This window comes from Nycticebus coucang, chromosome 14 (genome assembly GCF_027406575.1).
Source record: "Nycticebus coucang isolate mNycCou1 chromosome 14, mNycCou1.pri, whole genome shotgun sequence".
NCBI lineage: Eukaryota > Metazoa > Chordata > Mammalia > Primates > Lorisidae > Nycticebus > Nycticebus coucang.
Genome location: NC_069793.1, coordinates 9,926,264 through 9,954,211, shown reverse-complemented (window position 1 = coordinate 9,954,211; position 27,948 = coordinate 9,926,264). Strand labels below are relative to the sequence as shown.

Below are 27,948 nucleotides of genomic sequence, written 5' to 3'. Positions count from 1 at the left end.
TCTTCTTTGTGTTCCATTGAGACATAAAAATGAGACAAGAAAAATGCCTCGGTGTAGTTAAAAAATATATCTGTAGGAAATTAATGTGGAAATGTGGTTTTTGCTTCTTACTTTTACATTTTTCAGAACAGGAAGTGTACAAACCAGCCTATAGTACTTCGATTCAACAAATGTTAGCTGTCATTGGATTGATTTTAGAGTGTGTGAGATTCACTTTTAAGTGATGTTTGACCTTAAAATTTTAGGTGGAACTCATAAAGAAACATTACCAAGTCCATAGCACAAGCTAATTTCTGAATCACAATAGGGAAGCTTAAAAAAAGAAGGGAATGTGGATTGGAAAGGAAGCTTTATTGGTAGATGACAGGAACTAGTACAGTAGGTTGTACAAGTTCTATATTTAGTGAATGAATAAAAATTAAATTTAAACTTTTGATAAATATGGCACATTGATTTTTTAACAGCTTTTTATCATGCTTTCTTTCATACTACCCCCAGCATTGTATGTATATCTTTGCCACTGCATCTTTGCCTTATGAGAATGAATAGAACATTTCAAAATCACTGTTGCTTTGACAAATGAAAATTGGTATTTCACTTTAGTATATATTATTTTGCTCACCATTAAATATGAATATACTTTCATTTTCTTATATATTTATTATTTATGTGGTTTTTGCCCCTGAAACATACTTGTTCTTGCTCTTTGCCCATTTTTGTATTGAAGTATAATTTTCTATGATTAATATGTATTAAATAGGCACACAAATCTATGTATACATTTAGAAATCATTTAACATGTCAATTGTCCTTTAATATTTTATATTTATACTTTTAAATGATTTGTATTAGTTTAAAATATGAAGTCAGAAATAACATGAAGAAAAAAACATAATTTTGCCCTTAACAGAAAACCATTCTCATAAACTTTTTATTTCCAAAGAGATAATTAATAATGTTAATTGTATAATCTATCATGATATATAAGTAATTCTTGGTGCCAAAACTTTGATAAATAAATGTTTATACATACTTATGTGTGTTTCTGGAATGGCTATAATTGGAGGATGTATTGGCTTTTACTGTTTAGGTGACTGTAGTTTTATAATAGCATCCAGCATATGCTTCACCATACCTGAGTCAGCCCCATCATCACTCCACGATGCTCTTTTTTCATAAATCATCTTGGTTTTTAATAATATCTAGATGAATTTTGAAATTTGAAACTTCTTACTGAAAGCAAACTATCACTTAGTGGAATTACTATCCATTATATTTTAGAATAGTTACGTAGATTTATATTAGTTATCTTGATTTTTCCTCCTTATTTTTCTCTGCTTTGGATCAAGTCTTGAGAGCTCCTTAAAATTGTGTAATCTTCATGTAAGTGTCTTCCTGCTCTACATTTCTTGTTTCTTTTCTGCTGAAAAATAAAAAGCCAAAATAAAAATCAAGAAACAAAAAAGAAAGAATAAGTATATACATCCTGCATGCCTAAGAACAAACTAAAACTCTATCCACCAACTTTGTAACGCAAAACCTTCTGGATTTTGACACTATTCTGCTGGAAAAGACTCTGACACCCCTTGGTGTATGTCACACTTTATGGGGACAAGACATGATTGCAAGAGGGACTTTACCTAACAATTGCAATCAGTGTAACCTGGCTTATTGTACCCTCAATGAATCCCCAACAATAAAAAAATAAATAAATAAAATAAAAATAAAAAATAAAAAAAGAAAAGACTCTGACACCAGGGCACACTTGAATATTGCTTTTCTCACCATTGTCTCTTTAGACTTATGAACAGTAACATTTTTTGGAAATCAAAGTATGAAGTAAAATTCTTAAAGCTATTTTCTTATTTTTCTACACTTTTAATTGTTTTCTTCTTTTCTTAATTACTCTCTCCTTGAAATTTCTATTGCCTGTGGCACCAAATTTGACAAAAGTCTCTCATTTATCTCTCAATTTTCCCAACAAGAGCTACACCCTCTTGATACATTGTTTTCTTTGCATAGAAGATCTTGCTGCATGCTCCAGTGCCACAATTCTTCCTTCACTGAAGCAATAATCTATGGTTATCTATGAAGCAATCCCAACAATATATCCACCACCTACTGGGACAATGTGTAATAAAATCAGAGGATGAGAATGAGGCATTTATGTTAGCAGATTTATGAAAAAGCCAATAGGACTGTGTGCTTCCCATAAGGGCAAGAGTATGTGCCATTAAACAATAGGGCTATCTTAGACCTTTTTACCACTAAAGCTGATTGTGTGAAATGGTCTGTGAGCCTCAAGGGGAGCCAGCCATGTGGATAGGGATGAGGCTGCCACTGAACTAAAGGGTATGGGTCCAAATATAAAACAGCCAGGTTTGAGCCTATATGGACAGAGGGCCCCAAATGATCCTGACCTTCATTATCACAGAACTATAGCACACAGCCACTCCCCACTCAGATTACAGGTGAAGGATTTACTCACTCATTTTCCACATCTTCTATGGTGTTAGGAAGAGGCAAGTTCCTGGTTTCTGGGAGGAGGAGGACAATGAGGCCAGCAACAATAGGGAAGACTCCATAGGTAATCCAGGGTAGGTGGGGAGAATACCTCATTAGGATCATCAGCAAAGGAGACAGTGCTGCCCCAATTCTACTGAACACTATACTGATCCCTCCAACTGTTGACCTTCGGTTGAAAATAAAAGACAAAAAGATCTTCTGCACATCTGTACACATAAATTTGTCATCTTTAGTCACTATGGGAGCAATACAACACAGTAATTAAACACATGGGCTTTAACAATGAGCTCTTAATTGTGACATTCAACTTTATTGGTCTCAACTGTTTAAAGGTACTATGTTGGTAACTACTCTAACCCCCCATTTCATCATTATTGAAATAGAGATACCCATAGCACCAATTCAGTGGTGGTTAAGATTAAATGAGATGATGCAGGCTTGGTGCAAATGGCACAGGGGTTATGAAGCCAGCCACATACACCAACACCGGCAGGTTCGAACCTGGCCCGGGCCAGTTAAACAACAATGACAACTGCAATAAAAAAATAGCCGGGTGTTGTGGTGGACACCTGTAGTCTCAGCTTTTTAGGAGGCTGAGGCAAGAGAATTGCTTAAGCCCAAGAATTTGAGGCTGCTGTGAGCTGTAGTACCACAGCACTCTACCAAGGGCAATATAGTGAGACTCTGTCTCAAAAAAAAAAAAAAAAAAAAATGAGATGATGTAGTAAAGGACTTGGTATATAGCGAGGAATGAACTTAGTTTTAAGTATTGCTGGTTATTGGTTGCTATCTTTATTTCTTTTATAATTCATTCCTTTGACATCTAAATCATGTCAGTTTTTCTCTACAGTAAATGTTAATGTGTTCACAAAGTGCTGTTTTGAAACCAGACTGTTGCTCTTGTACCTGACTATGGTGGGGATGAGCTCACAGCTGTGGACACCAAAGCTGGTAAGAGCAGCAGAAAGAGTACCAGCTCCCAAAGTCCCTAGAGCCACACGTAGCATCTGCATTTCTACAGAGAGAAAGACATTAAGAGTCAGGAGATCTTGGCTGAAGATATCAACCCCTAAGTACTTACAGAAAGATTCTGTTGCAGGACTTTGCAAGTGTGGAATATGTGGAAGACAAACTGCAACATACCTGAGTTGGGGGTGGTGGATAAAGTAAGAATTGCAGGCTGTAGAATTCTAGAGCTTAAACATTACATGAGAATCTCTAAATCAGTTGCTTCAACTACCCCTGCATATTTGAGTATTGCTAATGAAGATGGGCATATGAGTTGTGAAGTATTTGTTTTCTTTTTCTGGATAATACTTTCTCTGCACTTTCTATACAGCCTAGAACAAAACATGTATTATAAGGGAAAATTTTATAAGGCACATGTGGGAAGAAATTATGATATAGGACAGATATTGCACCTTATAGAAACAAAAGGATGGGGTGGATTTGGGAATGAACAAGGTGAACAGACAGAAGTTCTAGAGTGATGAGTCAGGATTACCAACCTAATAATTCTCCTAGTTGGAAGCAATGTCATATTGAGAACCACTGACAGTGATAATTCCAAAAGGCACTCAAATAATAATAATAATAACCAAAATAGGATTAAAACAAAGGAAAGGGCTTCCTTATAAGGCAACAACATTGCATAAGAACTAGTAGAGCCCACCAGTCTGGGGTCCTACAAAATATGTCCCAGCTTCCCATGGGAGATAGGTAGAGCATGGTAACCACTGAAGTTTCTGTTATCACTGAATAAGGTCATTCTATTAGTTTGGGAAAACAAATTGTAGGAGAGGCTGGATCAGTTACTTAATCTGATTCTTGTTTAGGGACATACTATAAAAAAGATTAAGACACGTATTAAGATGAGACTCATCCCTTGTTCCTTCCATACACTTCTTTTCTGCTTGAGAACAAGGGATTTTCATTTCATGGAAGTCAAGAATCCTCTTCTACAAGTTCACAGCCCCTAGTTCAGTGAGTAGGGTGCAGCCACATACACCAAGGCTGGTGGATTCAAGCCCGGCTCCAGCCTGCTAAACAACAATGACAACAGCAACCAAAAATATCCAGGCATTGTGGCAGGCACCTGTAGTTCCAGCTACTTGGGAGGCTGAGGCAAGAGAATCGCTTAAGCCCAAGAGTTGGAGGTGGCTGTGAGCTGTGACACCACGGCACTCTACTGAGGGCAACATAATGAGATAGTATCTCAAATAAAGAAAAAAAGGAATCCTCTTCTACAAAAGCATTACCTTTATGGTGATTTCATATAAAACCCAAAAGTGAAAACATGGGAATGAGAAATGGACAAGTTAGGAAGGCCTTAAAAATTGCAAAAAGTCCAAAGATAGAAGAGGTAAGAGCATCATGTTTCTACTCTGGGATACAATCACAGTGCCTAGCTCCTCCATGGTTGTTGGTAAAATGATGAGTAGACGAACACTATGTGTTTAGTTATTCTTGTAAAGAAATTGTTAAGCATAATTGGAGCTGATACCTAGAATCATCTTGGATGAAGTTAACCCTGTGTGTGAACCACTCCTTGCTGATGTTGGTTCAGTGAGAGCCCATGTCCTACCAACGACTTGTCAGATTCAGTTCCACACCCTCATTTTAACTTCAGGGGACATTTTGGCTTTCAATGGCATGGCCATTGTTTTGGCATCAGGTAATTAAGACCAATGCAACTCCTGAGGACCAGGGAAACACACTCCTTCTCCAAATCCCCGTCTCTCTTACCTTGAGACAAAAAGGTGTTGACCAGAATGGACAGTCCTACTAGGAACATAAGCAACATCTGGCTTAGTCGACGACCCATATGATTTAGTGTCCAAAGGGCAAAAAATCTGCCTATGAGTGTGACAGCACCAAAGAGAACCTGGAACAGGTAGACATTTCTTCCCAAGTGCTCCACATTGAGTATCAGGCCATAATAGGGCACAATCGTCATCAAACTGAAGGAGTAAAGGCATATTTAATGAGATTTAGCCTAAAAACCGCTTGCAAGACCTTGAAAGTAATTCCTACATTCACTATTATTACCAATTGATGATAATATTGGCCAAGGTGACATTTGATCAGTGTTGAAGAAATAGGTTTATTCTGTATCAGACAATATTTCTTTTTAAGACAATGACTTTAAATTCACATAAAATTACTGTGAAACAATGTTAAAATGGACTGTTCATTGTCATGATCTTTTCCTGAGGCTCTGAGAAAGAGTTTACAAATACATACATACTCTAGTGAAAGTTACACACACAGCCTTGTAGAATAAGTAATATGAAATCTGAGTTCATCACTTCCCTGAAGAATTGGACATAGGATTAGATTATACCAATCTATAATCTAAATCTAATTTTGTGTAGCAGTTCAGCACTGTGTGGGTCTTTTTTCTCAGCTCCTGTTTTGAAACTTCATCTTAATCCTAGTGAGTGAGACTGCCAGGACAGACACTAACAGGGAAGAGTTTGCCATGTGTTTTCTGGATTTGAGTATAGTAGTGGCCTAACATTTTTTAAGTACTCTAAGAGCAAGAAGCAGTTAGTTATTTGCCTGAATCATAGGAGTTGAAATAATGAAACTGGCAACCGAGTATACCTCCAGAAATACAAGGCAAGGATTCATGGATATATTTATAATATATGCTCTTGAAGAGAGAGGTGATCTGGATTCACTTTAATTCCTCTTTGGAAAGAGGGAAGGAGAAAATAAGGTTGGGGAGAGAAAAGTGGCCAAAATTAGGGCAATATACAAACAAATGTGCAAGTTCTGGATGGAAAATGCCTGCAGGAGCTAGAAGAAATGCAAAAATAGAGTGAGAGGCAAAAGGATTCCAGTAAAAATAGAGTGAGAGGCAAAAGGATTCCAGTAAAGCCTCCAGAGGATTTACACAGAAGCACCCAGGGAAAGGAGCCTGCTTTTTCAACTACACGTCCAGCTTCCTCATTTACCAAGGCTCAGACCTTCCCATCCAGTTAGGTCTTCTCCTTCCCCTACTCTGAGTGTGTAGAATCTGGAAACCTAAAAAAAAAAAGAATCTGGAAACCTGGCCCACAGCCTAGAGGAGTGAAGACGAAGCACAACCTGACCAGATGGAGGAACAGCCCACAATACCTTCTTGCTTTATCCACCCCCAGTGCTTCCAAGATCAGCTCAAACTAGGGACACAGAGAAGCTCCAACTCTGAATGAAGATCTGAGGTATAATTTTTTTACTTAACTGAAATATATTCATCACTAAATGAGGCTATTCTTGTGTGTGCAAAGATGGGAGGTTTTTTTTACTGACAAGGAAAGTATATGTTTGTGGCTTGTTAGAGGTTTCACCTGGGGATAGGGAACGAACCACAGCACAGGTTCAATAGAAGGGTGAGAAGGGCTGAGGAAAGTTTTTTCTTCTTTTATGATCAGACCCCATGTGCTCTCATTATTCAATGTTAATTATTCTGATAAAGCTGACAGAAAAAAGAAAATTCATATTTTAAACAAATATGCAAGAATTGCCAAATCCTCCCAGAAGGAAGGAGGGGTTTCAGATAGGGGAGAGGAGAAATAGGAAGAGCGAAGGTGTAGTTCAGTGGGGAAAGGTGCTGGAGGACAGAAACATAATTTGGATAAGCTCATAGACCAATGTAGGTGATAGACAGGTGTTCTATTTATCCTTCTCATTCTCCTCTGGTGGCTGGTGGGCTGCCAAGCTGCTCAGTACCTTACAAAGCCCCATAAGCCCAAATGCACCTGCAACCAATGATCAGTGGTCCACTTGAAAATAAAGCATCATGCATCCAACACTGGGGTTTGAGCCATGTTTCCACAGCCATGAGCAAAGAGATAGGATATCATACTGCATCCCATCCATACCACTCTTCTCTCCACCCCAAGGAGCTCTCGCCCTGTAATTTTCACATCGCTTGTTCCCACAAAGATGCTTTCCAACTCAGATTGTATTGAACCCCAGAGAACTTGTATATCCCAGAGTTTGGACATTTTGTGGGGGATTCCTTCCAGGGAAAACGACTGGGATAACTGGAGTGCCATTTTTCTTCCATTTCAACTCTTCTTCTCCTGCTCTCCCACTCAGTGAAGCTAAGAGGAGCCATTGAACCAAAACTTTCAAGCAGCCATGTGCAGCCCGCTGGTGCACCCTCAGTGTGAGATTTCCACAGAGAAAGTGGCCCACACCTTTCCCCTTGAGGATCTGTAGTGGACCTAAGGGTGGCAGGTCTGGGAGTTCCCTTCCCACCAACACTCCCCAGAGACACCTGGCAGCAAGCTATACATAGGGATAGATCCTTTTCCCCCAAGACTCAATGGGGATTCTTGTGAGAACCTTAGGGAAAATTGAGAGCTAAACTCAAGAGACAGAGGGACCCACATGGGCAGAACAAACTGGGGAAATCACTGTATGTTCCAGCTGCAACAAACTGGTGGAGCACCCATCCCCTAGAGGAAAACCATACCTTTGAACTGAGGTAGGTCCATGCACAAGGATGTTCCCAGCCTGATGTTCCATTGCTGGTGAGCATGGCGAATGTGTGTGCCTATTTACAACCAAGTACAGCAGGAGTCTCTCCAAGTAGGGGAAGAATGAAGGAAGCATAAATCACTCCTAGAACCAGTCAGTGATTGGCAATGGCCCCTTCCTCACTAGAAGACTTTCAGGTGGATGGGGCTGCTATATGCCCCTCCCCTGAAGCCTTCTCCAGAGGCCTGAGAGCTGAATTTTCATCTTTGCCAGACAGTTCTAAGACTTATGTCTGTGGACCCTGGAGGCAGACTTGCCTGATCTACCCCACTCAGGATCACCCCACCACCCACCTCTTTTGTAGTGGAGAACAAGTTATCACTTGGGAGCTTCAGGGCCCCACTCACTGCCTGGGGCATTCAAGTCCTTCTTCTGAGAGGCTAATGCCTAATTATATGCACCAAAGAACAGCTCTATAGTTGTCTCTTTCCTGCAAGCAAGAACTAACAGGAAGAACAACTGTACAGCCCATTGCACCATCAACTGACCCAATCAAAGAGGGTGTCACTGATTCTTACACACAAGCACCAATTACCATCTCAGATGTTAAGTTGTGGGTCCCAACATAATTCACACAGCTGGAGGGAAAGGAAGACAGCAGCATAGAAGCAGCCCAAGGGGCACTACCTTGCAGGAAAAGAATAAAAGTTGCCGGTGGCTCAAGTTTCAGAGGAAACTTAATGATAAAGAAGAGAGCGGTCACCTGTCTTTACTCTTCTCAAACAACTTTCAGCCTAAAATTATGTCTCCTGTTAAATTAAATTTCATATTTGATGGTGAAATCAAATCATTTTCTGACAAGAAAACATTGAGGAAATTTGCCACTACAAGACCAGCAGAAAGCCCTCAGAACCATACTACACATAGATCATCACAATTGACCACTATCACAGAAAACACCCCTGGACACTAAAGGATAAAGCCTATCTACCACAGTACCCAAATGATAAAACTAGGCAACAGACCTCCACAAAACAAGATGAACAGAATCCAATCATACCTGTCAGTTCTCTCAATGAATGGGAATGGCTTGAATTCCCTATTGAATAGGCACAAGTTGGCTGACTGGTTAAAAAGGCACAAACCAAGTATATTCTGTCTTCAGGAAACACATTTAACCTTGAAAGACAAGACTCAGGGTGAAGAATTGGAAAACAATATTTCAGACAAATGAAAATCAGAAGAAACCAGGAGTCACAATCCTATTTGCAGATACAATTGATTTAAAGCAGCAAAAGTAAAGAAAGACAAAGGTAGATACTATATACTGGTCAAGGGAACAATACAACAAAAAGACATTTCAATCCTAATATTTATGCAACCAACTTAAATGCTCCTAGATGTGTAAAATGAACACCAGTATGAACCATATGATATCCTACAGTAGATAATAGCCTAGGACTTCAAAACCCCACTAACAGAAGTGGACAAATACTCCAAACAGAAACTAAACAAAGAAATAGTGGAGTTAAACAATGACTCTAGAACAAATGGGCTTAACAAGCATATACAGAACATTCCACCCCAAGAATACTGAACATATGTCCTTTTTGTCTGCTCGTGGATCATACTCCAAAGTTGATCATATCCTAGGATACAAATCAAACCTCAACAAATATAAAAGAATAAGAACTAAAACATAGAGGAAATAGACCAACACTTAGAATCACACTACCTTCCTACACTTAATCAGGAAGAAATAGAACTTTTAAACAGACCAATATCAAGCACCAAATTTGCAACAAAAAGCTTTCCAACAAAAAAAGTCCTGGACCTGTTTTATACTAGAAATGTACCAATCTCTCAAAGCGGAGCTATATTGCAGAACCTATTTCAAAACATTGAGAAAAAAGGAACCCTCTTCCTCCATAGAAACAGGAAACTCTTTCTATAAAGCAAATATCACCCTGATACCAAAACCAGGAAAGGAGCCAACAAAAAAAGGAAAAGTACACATCAATTTAATGAATGAATATAGACACATAAGTATTCAATAAAATCCTAGTCCACAGAATATGGGTACCCATTTTAAAAATTATACATCATGATCAGGTGGGCTTCATTTGGTATGTGAGCCTGGTTAAACATATACAAACCATACATGTAAATTAACCACATAAGTGGAAACAGAAACAAAGACCATATGATCCTTTCGATAGATGCAGAAAAAGCATTTGACAAAATTCAACATCCTTTTCTCATAAGAACACTTAAGAAAATAGGCATAAATGGGACATTTCTTAAACTGATAAAAAACTATCTATAACAAACCCACACCCAATATCATACTGAATGGAGTAAAACTGAAAGCTTTCTCACTAGAACTGGAACCAGATAAGGATGCCCACTATTGCACTACTATCCAACATGCTGCTCAAAGTTCTAGCCGGTGCAATCAGACAAGAGAATAATATGAAAGGCATCCAAATGGGGGCAGAGGAAGTCAAACTTTTGCTCTATGCCAATTTTATGATCTTATACTTAGAAAACCCCAGGGAATTCAACCATAAGACTCCTGGAAGTGATCAAGAAATAGAGTAACATCCCAAGATATAAATTCAATGCCCACAAATCAGTAGTCTTCATATACGCCAACAACAGTCAAGCTGAGACTCAAATCAAAGACATAATACCCTTCTCAGTAGCTTGAAAGAAACTGATATACCTTAGAACATACTTAGCAAAGGATGTGAAGAATCTCTGCAGAAAGAACTATGAAACCCTGAGAAAAGAAATAGCAGATGTTAACATATGGAAGAACATAACCAGCTCATGGGGAAGAATCAACATTGGTAAAATGTCTGGACTGCCCAAAGCAACCTACAGATTTAATGCAGTTCCCATAAAAACACCACCATCATGCTTTGAAGAATGTGAAAAAATAGTTCTTTGATTCATATGGAATCAAAAAAAAACCAAATACCCAGTGCAATTCTAAGAAATAAAAACCAATCTTGAGGCATCATATTACCAGACTTGGGGTTATACTACAAGGCTTTAGTAATCAAAACAGCATGGTACTGGCATAAAAATAGAGACATAGATCTATGCAGCAGAATCGAGAACCTACAGATGCAATCAGCTTCCTATCACCATCTTGTCTTCAACAAACTAAACAAAAGTTTACACTAGGGAAAAAGAATCCCTATTTAATAAATGATGCTGAGAGAACTGGGTACCACATGTAAAAGGCTAACACTGGACCTGCCACTTTAAAAATTAACTCTCTCTGGATACAAGATTTAAATCTAGTATATGAAATGCTAAAAACCCTAGAGGAATGTGTGAGCTCTTAACAATATCAACCTTGGAAAAGAATTCATGAAGAAGACTCCATTAACAAATGCAGCAACAACAAAAATATATAAATGAGACCCGACCAAGTTAAAATACTTCATGCAATGAAGGACACAATAAATAAAACAAATAGACAACCTCCAGAATAGGAGAAAGTAATCATATGTGACAAATCTAACAAAGGACTAGTGACCAGAATAGAAAAACTCAAGCAAATCAATAAGAAAAGAGCAAGCAATCCCATCAATCAATGGCAAGAGATGTGAATGGAACCTTTCCCAAGAAGACTGAGAAATACATGAAACACTGCTCATCATCCCATCATTCCTAATCATAAGTGAGTTACAAATTAAAACCACTTTGAGATTTCACCTAACCCCAGTGAGAGTAACCTACATCACAAGATCCCCAAGCTACAGGTGGTAACAAGGGTGTAGAGAGAGGGGTACACTGATGCACTATTGGTCAGATTACAAACTAGTGCAGACTTTGGGGAAAAAATATGGAGAATCCTTAAAGAACTTAAAGTAGACCTCCCCTTTGATCCCACAATCCCATTACTAGGTGTCTACCCAGAAGAAAATAAAATCATCATATCATAAGGACATTTGTACTGAAATATTTATAGCAGCTCAGTTCACTATTGCAAAGATGCAGAAGTAACCCAAGTGCCCCTCAACCCATGAATAGATTAATAACCTGTGGTATGTGTATACCATGGAACACTATTCAAGTGTAAAACATGATGAAGACCTTGAATCTTTTGTATTTACCTGGATGGATTTGGAGAGCATTCTCCTAAGTAAAGTATCTCATGAATTGGAAAGAAAGCATCCCCTGTACTTGTACTAATCTGAAAACAGTAGACCAATAACTACACTCCATAGGAGAAGAAAAAAAAAACAAATACAAGAAGAGGGATGTGGAAAGTGAGTTCAGTAACTTCTTACCTATTGGGTACAATGTAGAAGTACATGGCCCACCTCCTGGGTGAAGACTAAACTACAACTCAGACTTTGGACTTTCCCTTACAAATGCAAATAATGTAACCTAATTGAATGTACCCTCATATCAACCCAATATAAAAAATAAAGGAAGAAATAATTTTTAAAAAGAAATCACAGAGGAGCAAGACGGCAGCCGAGTAACAGCTTCTTTGCAACCAGGCGTGGTAAGATTGGGGAGAGAAGACTCCGGGCACCTCTGGCTTGTGGGCTCTGCCCAGAAACATCCCTCTGGGGACACAAGGAGATAGCAAGAGACTTCTGGACCCTAGGGGGAGAACAAAAGCAATGGAGAAGTGGCAAGTGGTTGCGTTTGGTCTGAGGCTGTGTGTGCAGCTGCCACAACAATAGCTATAACAGCAGTGAGATTGCAGACAGGGAGGGCCTTCCCTATGGGTTATGTTTTTTTTTTTTTTTGGACTTGGGCACTCGGTTGAATTACCTTAGGAGACCTTGGGTGAGAGTGCCGGCAACTTTAATCATGCTCCAGGGTCCAGGACTGAGCCACTGGGCCAGAACAGAGCCATCATTATTTGGCTGTGGGTCACACGCAGTCATTGTGGGACAGCTGCCCTGCAGGCTCCACCCTCAGAGTCCCAGAGTGAGACCCAGGCTGGGAGACCTCAGGTGAGTGATCTAGTGACTGTGAACAGCGCCAAAAGCAGGGACTGAGACAGATTCAATGCCATTCCTATTAAAATACCAACATCAAAAAATTAATTAATTAAAAAATAAATTACCAACATTGTTCTTTCAAGTCTTGGAAAAAATAATTCTTCATTTTGTATGGAACCAGAAAAAACTCATATAGCTAAGGCAGTTCTTAGTAATAAAAACAAAGCTGGCGGCATCAGCATAGCAGACTTTAGGCTGTACTACAAGGCTATAGTGGTCAAAACAGCATGGTACCGGCACAAAAATAGAGATACAGATATTTGGAATAGAATAGAAAATCAGGAAATGAAACTGATATTTTACAGCCACCTAATCTTCAATAAACCAGACAAGAACATACACTGGGGGAGAGAATCCCTATTCAATAAATGGTGCTGAGAGGGTGGCACCTGTGGCTCAGGGAGTAGGGCACTGGCCCCATATACCAAGGGTGGTGGGTTCCAACCCCAGCCCCAGCCAAACTGCAACAAAAAAATAGCCTGGTGTTGTGGCAAGAGCCTGTAGTCCCAGCTATTCAGGAGGCTACGGCAAGAGAATCACCTAAGCCCAAGAGCTGGAGGTTGCTGTGAGCTGTGATGCCACCGGCACTCTACGAAAGGCAACAAAGTGAGACTCTGTCTCTAAAAAGAATTAAATAAATGGTGCTGGGAGAACTGGATAACCATATGTAAGAGAATGAAACTGGACCCATACCTTCTCCACTCACAAAAATTGATTCAAGATGGATAAAAGACCTAAATTTAAGGTGTGAAATGATAAAAATCCTTCAAGAAAGCATAGGAAAAACACTTGAGATATAGGCCTGGGGAAAGACTTTATGAAGAAGATGTCCATGGCAATTGCAACATCAACAAAAATAAATAAATGGGACTTCATTAAACTGAAAAGCTTCTGTACAGCTAAGGAGACAATAACCAAAGTAAACAGACCACCTACACAATGGGAAAGGATATTTGCATATTTTCAATCAGACAAAAGCGTGATAACCAGGACCTATATACAATTCAAATTAATCCACATGAAAAAAGCCAACAATCCCATATATCAATGGGCAAAAGAGATGAATAGAACCTTCTCTAAAGAAGACAGACGAATAGCTAGCAAACATGAAAAAATGTTCATCATCCCTAATTATTAGAAAAATGCAAATCCAAACCACCCTGAGATACCATCTAACCCCAGCAAGAATGGCTGACATCACAAAATCTCAAAACTGCAGATGCTGGTGTGGATGTGGAGAGAAGGGAACACTTTTACACTGCTGGTGGGACTGCAAACTAATACAACCTTTTTGGAAGGAAATATAGAGAACCCTCCAAGAACTGAAGCTAGACCTCCCATTTGATCCTGCAATCCCATTCCTGGGCATTTACCCAGAAGAAAAAAAATGCTTTTATCATAAGGACACTTATACTAGACTGTTTATTGCAGCTTAATTTACAATTGCCAAAATGTGGAAACAGCCTAAATGCCCACCAACCCAGGAATGGATTAACACGGTGTGGTATATGTATACCATGGAATACTATTCAGCCATTAAAAAAAATGGAGACTTTACATCCTTTGTATTAACCTGGATGGAAGTGGAAGACATTATTCTTAGTAAAGCATCACAAGAATGGAGACGCATGAATCCTATGTACTCAATTATGATCTGAGGACAATTAATGACAATTAAGGTCATGGTGGGGGTGGTGGAAGGGGACAGCAGAGAGAGAAAGAAGGAGGGGGGGTGGGGAAAGGAAGAGCAGAGAGAGGGAAGGAGGGAGGGGATAGGGCCTTGGTGCGTGCCACAGCTTTGGGGGGCAAGACACGACTGCAAGAGGGACTTTACCTAACAAATGCAATCAGTGTAACCTGGCTTATTGTACCCTCAATGAATCCCCAACAATAAAAAAAAAAAAAAGAAGTAGTTCAAAAACAACTGATGCTGATGTTGATGCAGAGAGAAGGGAATACCTCTAAGATTCCAAATTCTTACCACCTCTATGCAAAACAGTTTAGAAATTACTCAAAGACCTAAAATAGACCTACCATTCATTCCACCAATCCCACTACTGGGCTTCTAGCCAAAGGAAAAAAAGTAATTTTATTAAAAAGTCTCATGCACTGGAATATTTATCACAACATTTCACAATTGCAAAGATGTGAAATCAATCCGAGTACAAATCAGTTCATGAGTGGATTAACAAAATGTGTTATCTGTGTACTTCAGAGCACTACTCAGCCCTAAGAAAAGGATAAACTTATGCTTTTTTCAGAAAATTGGAATGAAACTGGAGACAATTATCCTTCTGAAGTGTCCCCAAAATGAAAAGGATCTTCATTCAAAGTATCCCTCAAAATGGAAAAACAAACTGCACATATATTTGCTATTAAACTGGAACTAACTGAAGAGCATACATGTGCACAGGGGAATATAAAACTTAGTGGTCTTACTAAAGACTTGCAGCCAAGATTGGCTGGCAAGAGGACAGTAGTCACTACCAAGATGCTGCTTTTCTTTCCATGAAAACAAAAGGGGCGTAGAGGAAGTGGGGGGGACATCATGTACAGAGAGGAGGGCGACAGGGCCTTTTGGTGGCCCTTCAAGGCTGCTGAAGTGGTGGCATTTGGAGGAGAAGAAAAACCAGGGCAGCGGCAGGTGGAACTGCCAGGGCAATTCCTCAGAACAACCTGACTCCCTCAGAGGGAGAAGCCCTCTGCATGTTGCCATGCTTTTTAGCTATTTAATTGCTATTAGCTTAAAGCTTACAGGGTATATTTAATTGCCATTAGCTTAAATGTCAAAACATTTTCCAAGGGATTTTCTAATAATTAAAATACCAGCTAGATTGCTAGCTCCCGCCTAAAGTGTATGAAGAGAAACATGTTGCTCTTTGTTGGAAGCTCACTGTAAGTTCAACAAAACCAATTACCATATTCCAGGGTATTATTTTGATACTGATACTGTTCTTGCTTTCTAAAGTTACACTTTTAACACATAAAAATAAATAAAAGAATTAAAAGCATTTATATGTTTATGGAATTAGTACTACCCATGTATAATACACATTCTTATTATTCCCTCAAAAATTGGGGCAAAAAGGTTTGCATTACACATGGCAAAATATGATAACTAGATTGTCCACAGGTATTTGGAAATGAACAAGAATATTTATAATAAACCAATGAGTCATACAGGATCCAAATCATAAATTAGAAATTATTTTGAACTGATTTAGATTTAAGATACAGTATCTCAAAACACATGGGAATGGTTAACTGTATGAGTTGATGGATATGTGCATTTGTTTTACTATAATAACTATTTATCTTTTAATGTACCTCAGAACATCATGTTATATGCCTTAAATATACATAATAAAATTTATTTAAATATAAAGGATACAGGTTTGTTAATGCTAACAGGGAACTTTATATTTCCTTCATACTTACAAGTATTTATCACAAAAGATCATAGCTTGAAAAGAAGTGAATTAAGCTCTTTTACCTGAAAGACACACAACACACGCCGCTATGCACACAGAAACTCGAGTAAATTGAAACAAAAGAAATAATAAAGACCAGAAATCAATGAAATACAAAGAATACAACAGTGTATATAAAGTTATTTCTTTGAAAAGATTATTGAATTTCAGAAACTTCTAGCAAGACAAATCCATAAAAATATGTAAACATGGCTCGGCGCCTATAGCTCAAGCAACTAAGGTGCCAGCCACATACACCAGAGTTGTTGGGTTTGAATCCAGCCCGGGCGCACCAAACAACAATGACAACGACAACCAAAGAAATAGCCAGGCATTGTGGTGAGCACCTGTAGTCCCAGCTACTTGGGAGGCTGAGGCAAGAGGATCACTTAAGCCCAAGAGTTTCAGATTGCTATGAGCTGTGACGCCACAGCACTCTACCCGGGGTGACAGCTTGAGACTTTGTCTCCAAAAACAAACAAACAAACAAAAATATATATATATGTAAACATTAGTTATCTATATCAGTTTTAAGAAAGAGAAACTGCTTTATATTTCACAATCACCTAATAAAGAGAATATTGTGAATAATATTATGCTAAAAATGTTAGACAAGTTAGAAGAAGTGGGCAATTTTCTGGAAAACAACTTGGAAAAACACAAATAGAAGTAGAAATTCTCAGTAGTCCTACATCTAGTATAGAAACTGAATATATAATTAACAATTTTTCCCCTGAAATTTTCAGACCTAAATACATTTTCTCTTAAACAACTAAAACATTTCAGGCAAAAATAGAAATAAAGAGAACAGAAAGTCCAAAAGTATATATATTCATATACAGTTGGCTGGTTAATAACAACATTACCTCTGAAACCAAATAGGGAAACGATGGTCTTTCACTAACTGGTGGTGAGCAAATTAACAATGCATCTGAAAAATAAAAACCTTGACCCCAATCTCAAACCCTCTGCAAAAAATTAATTTGACATAGGTCATTGACAGCACAAACATGATAGATGAATAAATGTTTAAGAAGAAAACAAGAAAATATCTTTATACATGTGGTGTAGCAAAGATTTCTGAAATAGGATACCTGAATTACTCATCTTAAAAGAAAAAATACTGATTGGTAAACTTCATGAAAATTGAGAAATAGTTCATCAAAACACAACATCAAGCATTATGTAAAGAAGACATGAATAAAAAAGTGACAATCTAATAAAAATGGGCAAAGTCCAGTCAAGACAGGAAAGTCTGCATCATCAGTCATCAGGAAAATGCAAATTTATATCTTCTTCTATTAGTATATACAGACTGTGCTAATATGTGCCAGTATGAGATGACCAAAGCTCTTATACTTGATAATGGGAGTGTATAATTGTACAACCATTTTGGAATATTCTTTGGTAGGTTACTATAGAGAAGATACATACTCATGCCTTAATCCCAGGAATTCATAATTGTCTCCATGTAAGAAGTCCATACTCATCAGAAATACTAGATAAATAAATTTTGGTATATTTATATAAAGGAAAATAACCTATACTCAAAAAATAAAATTAAAGCTATACAAAACAAAATTTGTGAATTTCTTATATATAAAAGGTATATAAATAGTATGATTCAGACGGGCAGAGCAAGATGGCAGCCGAGTAACAGCTTCCTTGCATCTGGGCACCGTGAGTCTGGGGAGATAGGACTCCAGGCATCTCTGGCTGGTGGGAACTGCCTATCATGACTCCTATGAGGATACAGGGAGTCAGCGAGAGACTTCTGGACCCCAAGAGGAGGACTAAAACAGTGGAAAACCGGCAAGTGGTCGCGTGTGTTCAATCCGTCTAAACCCGCCCACAACTGTAAGTTCAGTAGCAGCGAGACTGCAAACCAGAAAGGCCTTACCTGTGAACTGTTTTGATGTCCTTGGACTTGGCACTGAGTTGAACTGCCTTGGGGAAGGCCTGAGCGGGAGTGCGGAGAACTTTGGCCGTTGTCTAGGGCCCCAGTCTGAGCCGCTGAGCCAGACGGAGCTAATAGGGTTTGGCGGTGGGTCACACGGAACCATTGTCAGTGATCTGCCCCAGCAAGCTCCGCCCTCAGGGTCGCAGAGCTAGAAACGGGTGGGAGCTTGTAAATCAGCAACCAAGTAGCCTAAGGGTGGGGACTGAGCCGCCTTGCAGCCCTAACCCTCAGGGGCAGAGTGAGACCGGTTTTGGCACACTGGGTAAGTGGATAGCCACTTCAGCAGTGATTCCAGCGAGAAAGCTGGGAAAGCTTCTGCTCAGCAAGTTTACAAGTTCAAAGTGCCTTTGAAGTGGGCTGAAGAGAGATTTAGGGTGTCTATCTGCTGGGGTTTGAGAAATCAGCAGCCTCCAGTCGTATCAGAACTGTGACTAACATCTCATATCCCAGAAGACCACGTGTTGCCCAGACAATATTCAATAACATATACAAACTGCTTTGTTTTTGGCTGTGTATTTTTTTCTTTTTTTTTTGTTTGGTTGTTTTTTTTTGTTTGTTTATTTTGACGTTGTTGATGTTCTTTTGTTTTTTAATTTCAATCTTTTCCATACAGATCCCTTTTTCTTTCTCAATTTTTCTAGTTTAATTATAATTTCCCATTGCTGCCTTTTTTAATAACTACAACTTCATTTTTGCTAGTGTTTCTACCGCTATCATTTGGTTTTTCACCCAATTTTATCCCCATAAAGTTTTCTGTTTGCTTGTTTTGGTTTGATTTATAGCATTTTTGTCTTTCCTCTCTACTTGGTGGAGGTGGGGTACTGTGTCTGATCAGGTTAGCAAAGAGCTGCTGACCTCAAGGAAACCACCCAACTGGGCACCCCCAGAAGGTGGGGTTTTTTAAGGTTGTGTCAAAGTACCCTACTGTACACCTATATTGCCCTGTCTCCCTCTTTCTGTGCCTCTCTTCTTTTTGTCAATATTCCTTATCCCCACCCCCTCTCCTTTCTCTATCTTTCTTTTTTTTCTTATCACTCGGTCCTCCTTTCGTTCATCCCTTTTTTGCTCTTCAACCTTCTCACCCTTCTGGTCCTGTAAACCTTAGTCCACAGGCACAAGAACTTAAAGAGCAAGAGGAAGTGAAAGGAAAATTAGGGCAAGGAAACAGATAAAAGAAATCACTCATGAGGAAGAATCAGCAGAAAACTCCAGGCAACATGAAGAACCAGTCCAGAACAACCCCGCCAAGGGACCATGAGGTAGCTACTGCAGAGGATTCCACCTATACAGAAATGTTAGGAATGACAGAAAGGGAATTTAGAATACACATGTTGAAAACAATGAAAGAAATGATGGAAACAATGAAGGAAACTGCTAATAAAGTGGAAAATAACCAAAAGGAAATCCAAAAACAGAATCAAATCAGAGATGAACGATATGAAGAATATAAAAAGGATATAGCAGAGCTGAAGGAAATGAAACAGTCAATTAGGGAACTTAAAGATGCAATGGAAAGTATCAGCAACAGGTTAGACCATGCAGAAGAAAGAATTTCAGAGGTAGAAGACAAAGTTTTTGAGATAACTCAGATAGTAAAAGAGGCAGAAAAGAAGAGAGAGAAAGCAGAACGTTCACTGTGAGAATTATGGGACTTTATGCAGCGTTCCAACATACGAGTTATAGGAATTCCAGAAGGGGAAGAAGAATGCCCCAGAGGAATGGAAGCCATACTAGAGAATATTATAAAAGAAAATTTCCCAAACATCACCAAAGATTCTGACACACTGCTTTCAGAGGGCTATCGGACCCCAGGTTGCCTCAACTCTAACCAAGCTTCTCCAAGACACATTGTGATGAACCTGTCCAAATCAAGACAAAAGAAAAGATTCTGCAAGCTGCCAGGAGTAAGCGCCAGTTGACCTACAGGGGCAAATCCATCAGAGTGACTGCAGACTTCTCTAATGAAACTTTCCAAGCAAGAAGACAATGGTCATCTATCTTTAATCTACTTAAACAGAACAATTTCCAGCCCAGAATTCTGTACCCTGCTAAGCTAAGCTTCAAAATTGATGGAGAAATCAAATCATTTACGGATATACAAACATTGAGGAAATTCGCCACAACAAGACCAGCTCTACAGGAAATACTTCAACCTGTTCTGCACACTGACCACCACAATGGATCAGCAGCAAAGTAAGAACTCAAAAATTAAAGGACAGAACCAAACCTCCACACTGATGCAAAAGATAAAACTAAGCAATGGGCTCTCACAAAATAAGACAAATAGAATACTACCACACTTATCAATTATCTCAATAAATGTTAATGGCTTGAATTCCCCACTGAAGAGACATAGATTGGTTGACTGGATTAAAAAACACAAGCCATCCATTTGCTGTCTGCAAGAAACACACCTGGCTTCAAAAGACAAATTAAAGCTCCGAGTCAAGGGTTGGAAGACAATTTTTCAGGCAAATGGAATTCAGAAGAAAAGAGGAGTTGCAATCTTATTTTCAGATACATGTGGATTTAAAGCAACTAAAGTCAAAAAAGACAAAGATGGTCACTTTATATTGGTCAAGAGAAAACTACAAGAAGACATTTCAATTCTAAATATTTATGCACCCAATTTAAATGTTCCCAGATTCTTGAAGCAGACCTTACTCAGTCTGAGCAATATGATATCTGATAATACCATCATAACAAGGGACTTTAACACACCTCTTACAGAGCTGGACAGATCCTCTAAACAGAAATTAAACAAAGATATAAGAGATTTAAATGAGACCCTAGAACAACTATGCTTGATAGATGCATATACAACACTCCACCCCAAAGATAAAGAATATACATTCTTCTCATCACCCCATGGAACGTTCTCCAAAATTGATCATATCCTGGGACACAAAACAAATATCAACAGAATCAAAAGAATTGAAATTTTACCTTGTATCTTTTCAGACCATAAGGCACTAAAGGTGGAACTCAACTCTAACAAAAATGCTCGACCCCACCCAAAAGCATGGAAATTAAACAATCTTCTGTTGAATAACAGATGGGTGCAGGAAGAAATAAAACAGGAAATCATTAACTTCCTTGAGCATAACAACAATGAAGACACAAGCTACCAAAACCTGTGGGATACTGCAAAAGCAGTTTTGAGAGGAAAATTCATCGCTTTAGATGCCTACATTCGAAAAACAGAAAGAGAGCACATCAACAATCTCACAAGAGATCTTATGGAATTGGAAAAAGAAGAACAATCTAAGCCTAAACTCAGTAGAAGAAAAGAAATATCCAAAATCAAATCAGAGATCAATGAAATTGAAAACAAAAGAATCATTCAGAAAATTAATGAAACAAGGAGTTGGTTTTTTGAAAAAATAAATAAAATAGATAAACCATTGGCCAGACTAACTAGAAATAGAAAAGTAAAATCTCTAGTAACCTCAATCAGAAACGATAAAGGGGAAATAACAACTGATCCCACAGAGATACAAGAGATCATCTCTGAATACTACCAGAAACTCTATGCCCAGAAATTTGACAATGTGAAGGAAATGGATCAATATTTGGAATCACACCCTCTCCCTAGACTTAGCCAGGAAGAAATAGACCTCCTGAATAGACCAATTTCAAGTACTGAGATCAAAGAAACAATAAAAAAGCTTCCAACTAAAAAATGCCCTGGTCCAGATGGCTTCACTCCAGAATTCTATCAAACATTCAAGGAAGAGCTTATTCCTGTACTGCAGAAATTATTCCAAAAAACTGAGGAAGAAGGAATCTTCCCCAACACATTCTAGGAAGCAAACATCACCCTGATACCAAAACCAGGAAAAGACCCAAACAAAAAGGAGAATTTCAGACCAATCTCACTCATGAATATAGATGGAAAAATTCTCAACAAAATCCTAGCCAATAGATTACAGCTTATCATCAAAAAAAGTCATTCATCATGATCAAGTAGGCTTCATCCCAGGGATGCAAGCCTGATTTAACATATGCAAGTCCATAAACGTTATCCACCATATTAACAGAGGCAAAAATAAAGATCACATGATCCTCTCAATAGATGCAGAAAAAGCATTTGATAAAATCCAGCATCCTTTTCTAATTAGAACACTGAAGAGTATAGGCATAGGTGGCACATTTCTAAAACTGATTGAAATTATCTATGACAAACCCACAGCCAATATTTTACTGAATGGAATAAAACTGAAAGCTTTTCCTCTTAGAACTGGAACCAGACAAGGTTGTCCTCTGTCACCTTTACTATTCAACATAGTGCTGGAAGTTCTAGCCAATACAATTAGGCAAGACAAGGAAATAAAGGGAATCCAAATGGGAGCAGAGGAGGTCAAACTCTCCCTCTTTGCTGACGACATGATCTTATACTTAGAGAACCCCAAAGACTCAACCACAAGACTCCTAGAAGTCATCAAAAAATACAGTAATGTTTCAGGATATAAAATCAATGTCCACAAGTCAGTAGCCTTTGTATACACCAATAACAGTCAAGATGAGAAGCTAATTAAGGACACAACTCCCTTCACCATAGTTTCAAAGAAAATGAAATACCTAGGAATATACCTAACGAAGGAGGTGAAGGACCTCTATAAAGAAAACTATGAAATCCTCAGAAAGGAAATAGCAGAGGATATTAACAAATGGAAGAACATACCATGCTCATGGATGGGAAGAATCAACATTGTTAAAATGTCTATACTTCCCAAAGCAATTTACCTATTCAATGCCATTCCTATCAAAGTACCTACATCGTACTTTCAAGATTTGGAAAAAATGATTCTGCGTTTTGTATGGAACCGGAAAAAACCCCGTATAGCTAAGGCAGTTCTCTGTAACAAAAATAAAGCTGGGGGCATCAGCATACCAGATTTTAGTCTGTACTACAAAGCCATAGTGGTCAAGACAGCATGGTACTGGCACAAAAACAGAGACATAGACACTTGGAATCGAATTGAACACCAAGAAATGAACCTAACAGCTTACAACCACCTAATCTTCGATAAACCAAACAAGAACTTATCCTGGGGGAAAGACTCCCTATTCAATAAATGGTGTTGGGAGAATTGGATGTCTACATGTAAAAGACTGAAACTGGACCCACACCTTTCCCCACTCACAAAAATTGATTCAAGATGGATAAAGGACTTAAATTTAAGGCATGAAACAATAAAAATCCTCAAAGAAAGCATAGGAAAAACACTGGAAGATATTGGCCTGGGGGAAGACTTCATGAAGAAGACTGCCATGGCAATTGCAACAACAACAAAAATAAACAAATGGGACTTCATTAAACTGAAAAGCTTCTGTACAGCTAAGGAGACAATAACCAAAGCAAAGAGACAACCCACACAATGGGAAAGGATATTTGCATATTTTCAATCAGACAAAAGCTTGATAACCAGGGTCTATAGAGAACTCAAATTAATCCACATGAAAAAAGCCAACAATCCCTTATATCAATGGGCAAGAGACATGAATAGAACTTTCTCTAAGGACGACAGACGAATGGCTAACAAACACATGAAAAAATGTTCATCATCTCTATATATTAGAGAAATGCAAATCAAAACATCCCTGAGATATCATCTAACCCCAGTGAGAAGGGCCCACATCACAAAATCTCAAAACTGCAGATGCTGGCGTGGATGTGGAGAGAAGGGAACACTTCTACACTGCTGGTGGGACTGCAAACTAGTACAACCTTTCTGGAAGGAAGTATGGAGAAACCTCAAAGCACTCAACCTAGACCTCCCATTCGATCCTGCAATCCCATTACTGGGCATCTACCCAGAAGGAAAAAAATCCTTTTATCATAAGGACACTTGTACTAGACTGTTTATTGCAGCTCAATTTACAATCACCAAAATGTGGAAACAGCCTAAATGCCCACCAACCCAGGAATGGATTAACAAGCTGTGGTATATGTATACCATGGAATACTATTCAGCCATTTAAAAAAAATGGAGACTTTACATCCTTCGTATTAACCTGGATGGAAGTGGAAGACATTATTCTTAGTAAAGCATCACAAGAATGGAGAAGCATGAATCCTATGTACTCAATCTTGATATGAGGACAATTAATGACAATTAAGGTTATGGGGGGGGAAGCAGAAAGAGGGATGGAGGGAGGGGGGTGGGGCCTTAGTGTGTGTCACACTTTATGGGGGCAAGACATGATTGCAAGAGGGACTTTACCTAACAACTGCAATCAGTGTAACTGGCTTATTGTACCCTCAATGAATCCCCAACAATAAAAAAAAAAAAAATTGCAAAAAAAAAATAGTATGATTCAATTTATACAAAATTTAAGAACAGGCAAATGTAATCTGTAGGAATGAGGGTAAAAATAGTTGGTACTTTTGGACAAGAATAAACTTGGGAGAGACACGAGAGATAATTCAGGAATGCTAAAAGGCACTTGTCTGGGTAATGGGTACATCATTTTGTAGGTTTGTAATTGATCCAAATAAACACAAGTGCATTTGTAATTAAGTCCCACTGAGTCTTCAGATATTATTAGGGTATCCTAAAATGTGGCACTTAAAGAAACACTTTGATATCATTTGTTGTTCTCTTATGTGTTAATCATCCCTCCACAATGGGCTGTAAATTTTTTTAAAGAAGGAATGGATTTAAATAACGAATATTTTTAAATTAATCATCAGCAAATAGAACTTACCTCACAAAAGATAGGTAGAGGACTCTCATTCGCAGTTTAGGTGCATGGAACAAGAAAGAAACGGATGCTTTGATCTGGGCTCTATCCAACTCCTCCTGCATGGTGGAGCTCAGAAACTTCAACAACAAAAATAACAAGCATTTATGAAAAGTCAACAAATTTCCAGGCTTAGTGCTAACTACAAGAGGATGAGCTAGACATACTATCCACTATCTTCAAGGAAATTTCTGTCTAGCTGGGAATATGACATCCTTGTCCTTATTTAATATCTGGCAATTTCAGGAATTTGAAAACCAGGCTTCCTTGCTGCAAGCCAGAGAAATTCTGTGGGGCAACCCCAGGTTCAGAGTTTCCCGCAAGATCCTCTGGGACCTCTGTTGCAAATGCATGGCGTTTTGACTTTTATTAATTTTTTTTTTTGTCTATACTCTTGTCCTATACTCTTACTCCTAAGAGATGATGTTCCTGTAAACCAGTGGTTCTCATTCTCAACCTTCCTAATGCCATGATATATTTTCATTTTTACAAAGGGGTCATGACCCACAGGTTGAGAACCACTGCAACACTCCCCAATGAAGCTCTTACATGCAAATCTATGATTTCCCAGTTCCCAAGGAACTGGGGTTTCAGCCATTGTTGCAGGAAAAGATTTTGATGTCACAATGAGATTTGGAACTCAATCATCCAATGAATACCTCATAACTGGCATGCGTTAGAGCATGTAGTTGTATATAAGTATTAAAAATTTCACTGATGGTGTTATATATATGGATGTATAAGATCTCAAGATTGTGAAGGCTTCAAGAAAAATAATAATTAAAAAGGCTTTGGAATTGGATGGGTATTGTAAGGGGCCTTCAATGTATTAAAGAAAGATAATGGAAGACTGGTGGTGGTTGACTATGAATACAAAGTGAATTGTGAAATCCAGGGGGTGCACTTAAGGAGCTGCCGATAAAGGTATCTTCATCTCCCACATGTAGAGGGTAGAAAAATGAAGATAAACACCAGGACTTAATTTTAAGAGTACCTCAAAAGTCTGAACCTTGGCTCGTCTCCTTTGCTAAGTTCATGGCCCTGACTGAGAGGAAATAGAACTTATGGGATGGGCATATCTGCATTTTATCATTTTGAATCTCCACATTCCCTGTACTACTTGGGCTGAATGAATAGATCACTTCTCCCTGTTAAAAGTTAGTGTTCCTTGTGTATAATCTCTTCTTCCTGAGTATAGGTTAGATATAGTGACTTGCTGCCAATAAATAGAATACCACAAAAGCGATGAACTACTCCTTCCATGGGTAAATTATAAAGATACTAACTTCCAACTTGCTGGATGCTGGCTCTAGATGTACACTTTAAAGAGAACCTCTTTCATGTTGGAGAGATCCATGTGACAGCAAATGAGGTCCTTAGTCCAAATATCTGAGGGGAACTTTATCTTTCTAACAAGTGAGTAAGCTTGAATGTGTATCTTTCTCTAGTGGAAACTTCAGCTGATATCAAAGCAGCAATAAATACCTTGACTGCAAAAGTAGATAGACTTTCAAGCAGGGAACCCATGAAACCTGGCACAAATTCCTGCTGTATGCCACGCTGTTTGGGGGTAATTTGTTCTACAGCAATGGATAACTCATTCTAATGTTAGTACTTGCCATACAGAGCTACTGTAACAAATGGCTAAAAATTTGGTAGGAGATTTCAATTGGGGTTAGGTGGAGCCTAAGAGGATTTTGGGAAACTATGATAGAGAAAGCCCACACAGGCCTGAACAATTGTAGTAAAAATCTAAACTTTGAGCAGGCTGCATTTGAGGGTCCAATAAGGAGTCAGAAACATGTTATTGAAAACTGGAAAATGAGGAGTCCTTGTTATGTAGTGGTAGAAACTTAATGATATGATCATGCGCATTAATGTGGAAAATAGGACATGTACTTAATAAACTTGATTATCAAGCTAAGCTGATTTCCAATCATAGTATTGACAATGCCTCCTGTTATTTTTCTTTTCTTTTTTTTTTTTTTTTTGAGACAGAGTCTCAAGCTGTTGCCCTGGGTAGAGTGCTGTGGTGTCACAGCTCACAGCAACCTCCAACTCTTGGGCTTAAGCGATTCTCTTGCCTCAGCCTCCCAAGTAGCTGGGACTACAGGTGCCTATCTAAACACCCAGTTATTTCTTTATTGTTGCAGTTGTCATTGTAGTTTTAGCAGGCCCAGGCCGGGTTCAAATCCACCAGCCTTGGTGTATGTGGCCAACACCCTACCCACTGAACTATGGGCGCCGCCTGATTTCTTCATTGAAAAGCAAGAGGAAAAAGTTAAAGAGGAAACTTTTTAATCAAAAAAGAAAGCAATTCTTAGTATATCCAAACTGCAAATGGTGCTGACATTAAGAAATGGCTTTGGAGCAAGGTTTGGAAAACATGGTATAGAGATAAAGCTTAGTAAAAATAAAGTATGGCATGTGACTACACAAAGCTTCTTAAGATCTCAGGAAGATCAAGGCCTAAGTGTGTTTTTCAAAAAAAGGCCCTTTGGCTCAGCGCCCATAGCTCAGCGGTTAGGGCACCAGCCACAGACATGGGACTGGCAAGTTCGAACCCCGCCCGGGCCTGCTAATCAACAATAACAATTACAACAACAAAAAAATAGCCGGACATTGTGGTAGGCATTGTCCCAGCTACTTGGAAGGCTGAGGCAAGAGAATCATTTAAGCCCACAAGTTTGCAGTTGCTGTGGGCTGTGATACCACACCACTCTACCCAGGGCAAAAT

At 38.7% G+C, this 27,948-nt stretch overlaps 1 protein-coding gene across 1 annotated transcript in view; it reads right to left on the bottom strand.

Annotated features, from left to right (window-relative positions):
* Positions 1-683: 683 nt before the first annotated feature.
* The window catches only part of LOC128565620 (steroid transmembrane transporter SLC22A24-like), a 52,536-nt gene continuing 25,271 nt past the window's right edge, over positions 684-27,948 (bottom strand). Inside the window, 5 exon segments of the mRNA XM_053562212.1 lie at positions 684-1,423; positions 2,489-2,692; positions 3,433-3,541; positions 5,272-5,486; positions 25,176-25,291. Coding sequence (XP_053418187.1) covers positions 1,363-1,423; positions 2,489-2,692; positions 3,433-3,541; positions 5,272-5,486; positions 25,176-25,291 — 705 coding nt within the window. The 3' untranslated portion in view covers positions 684-1,362.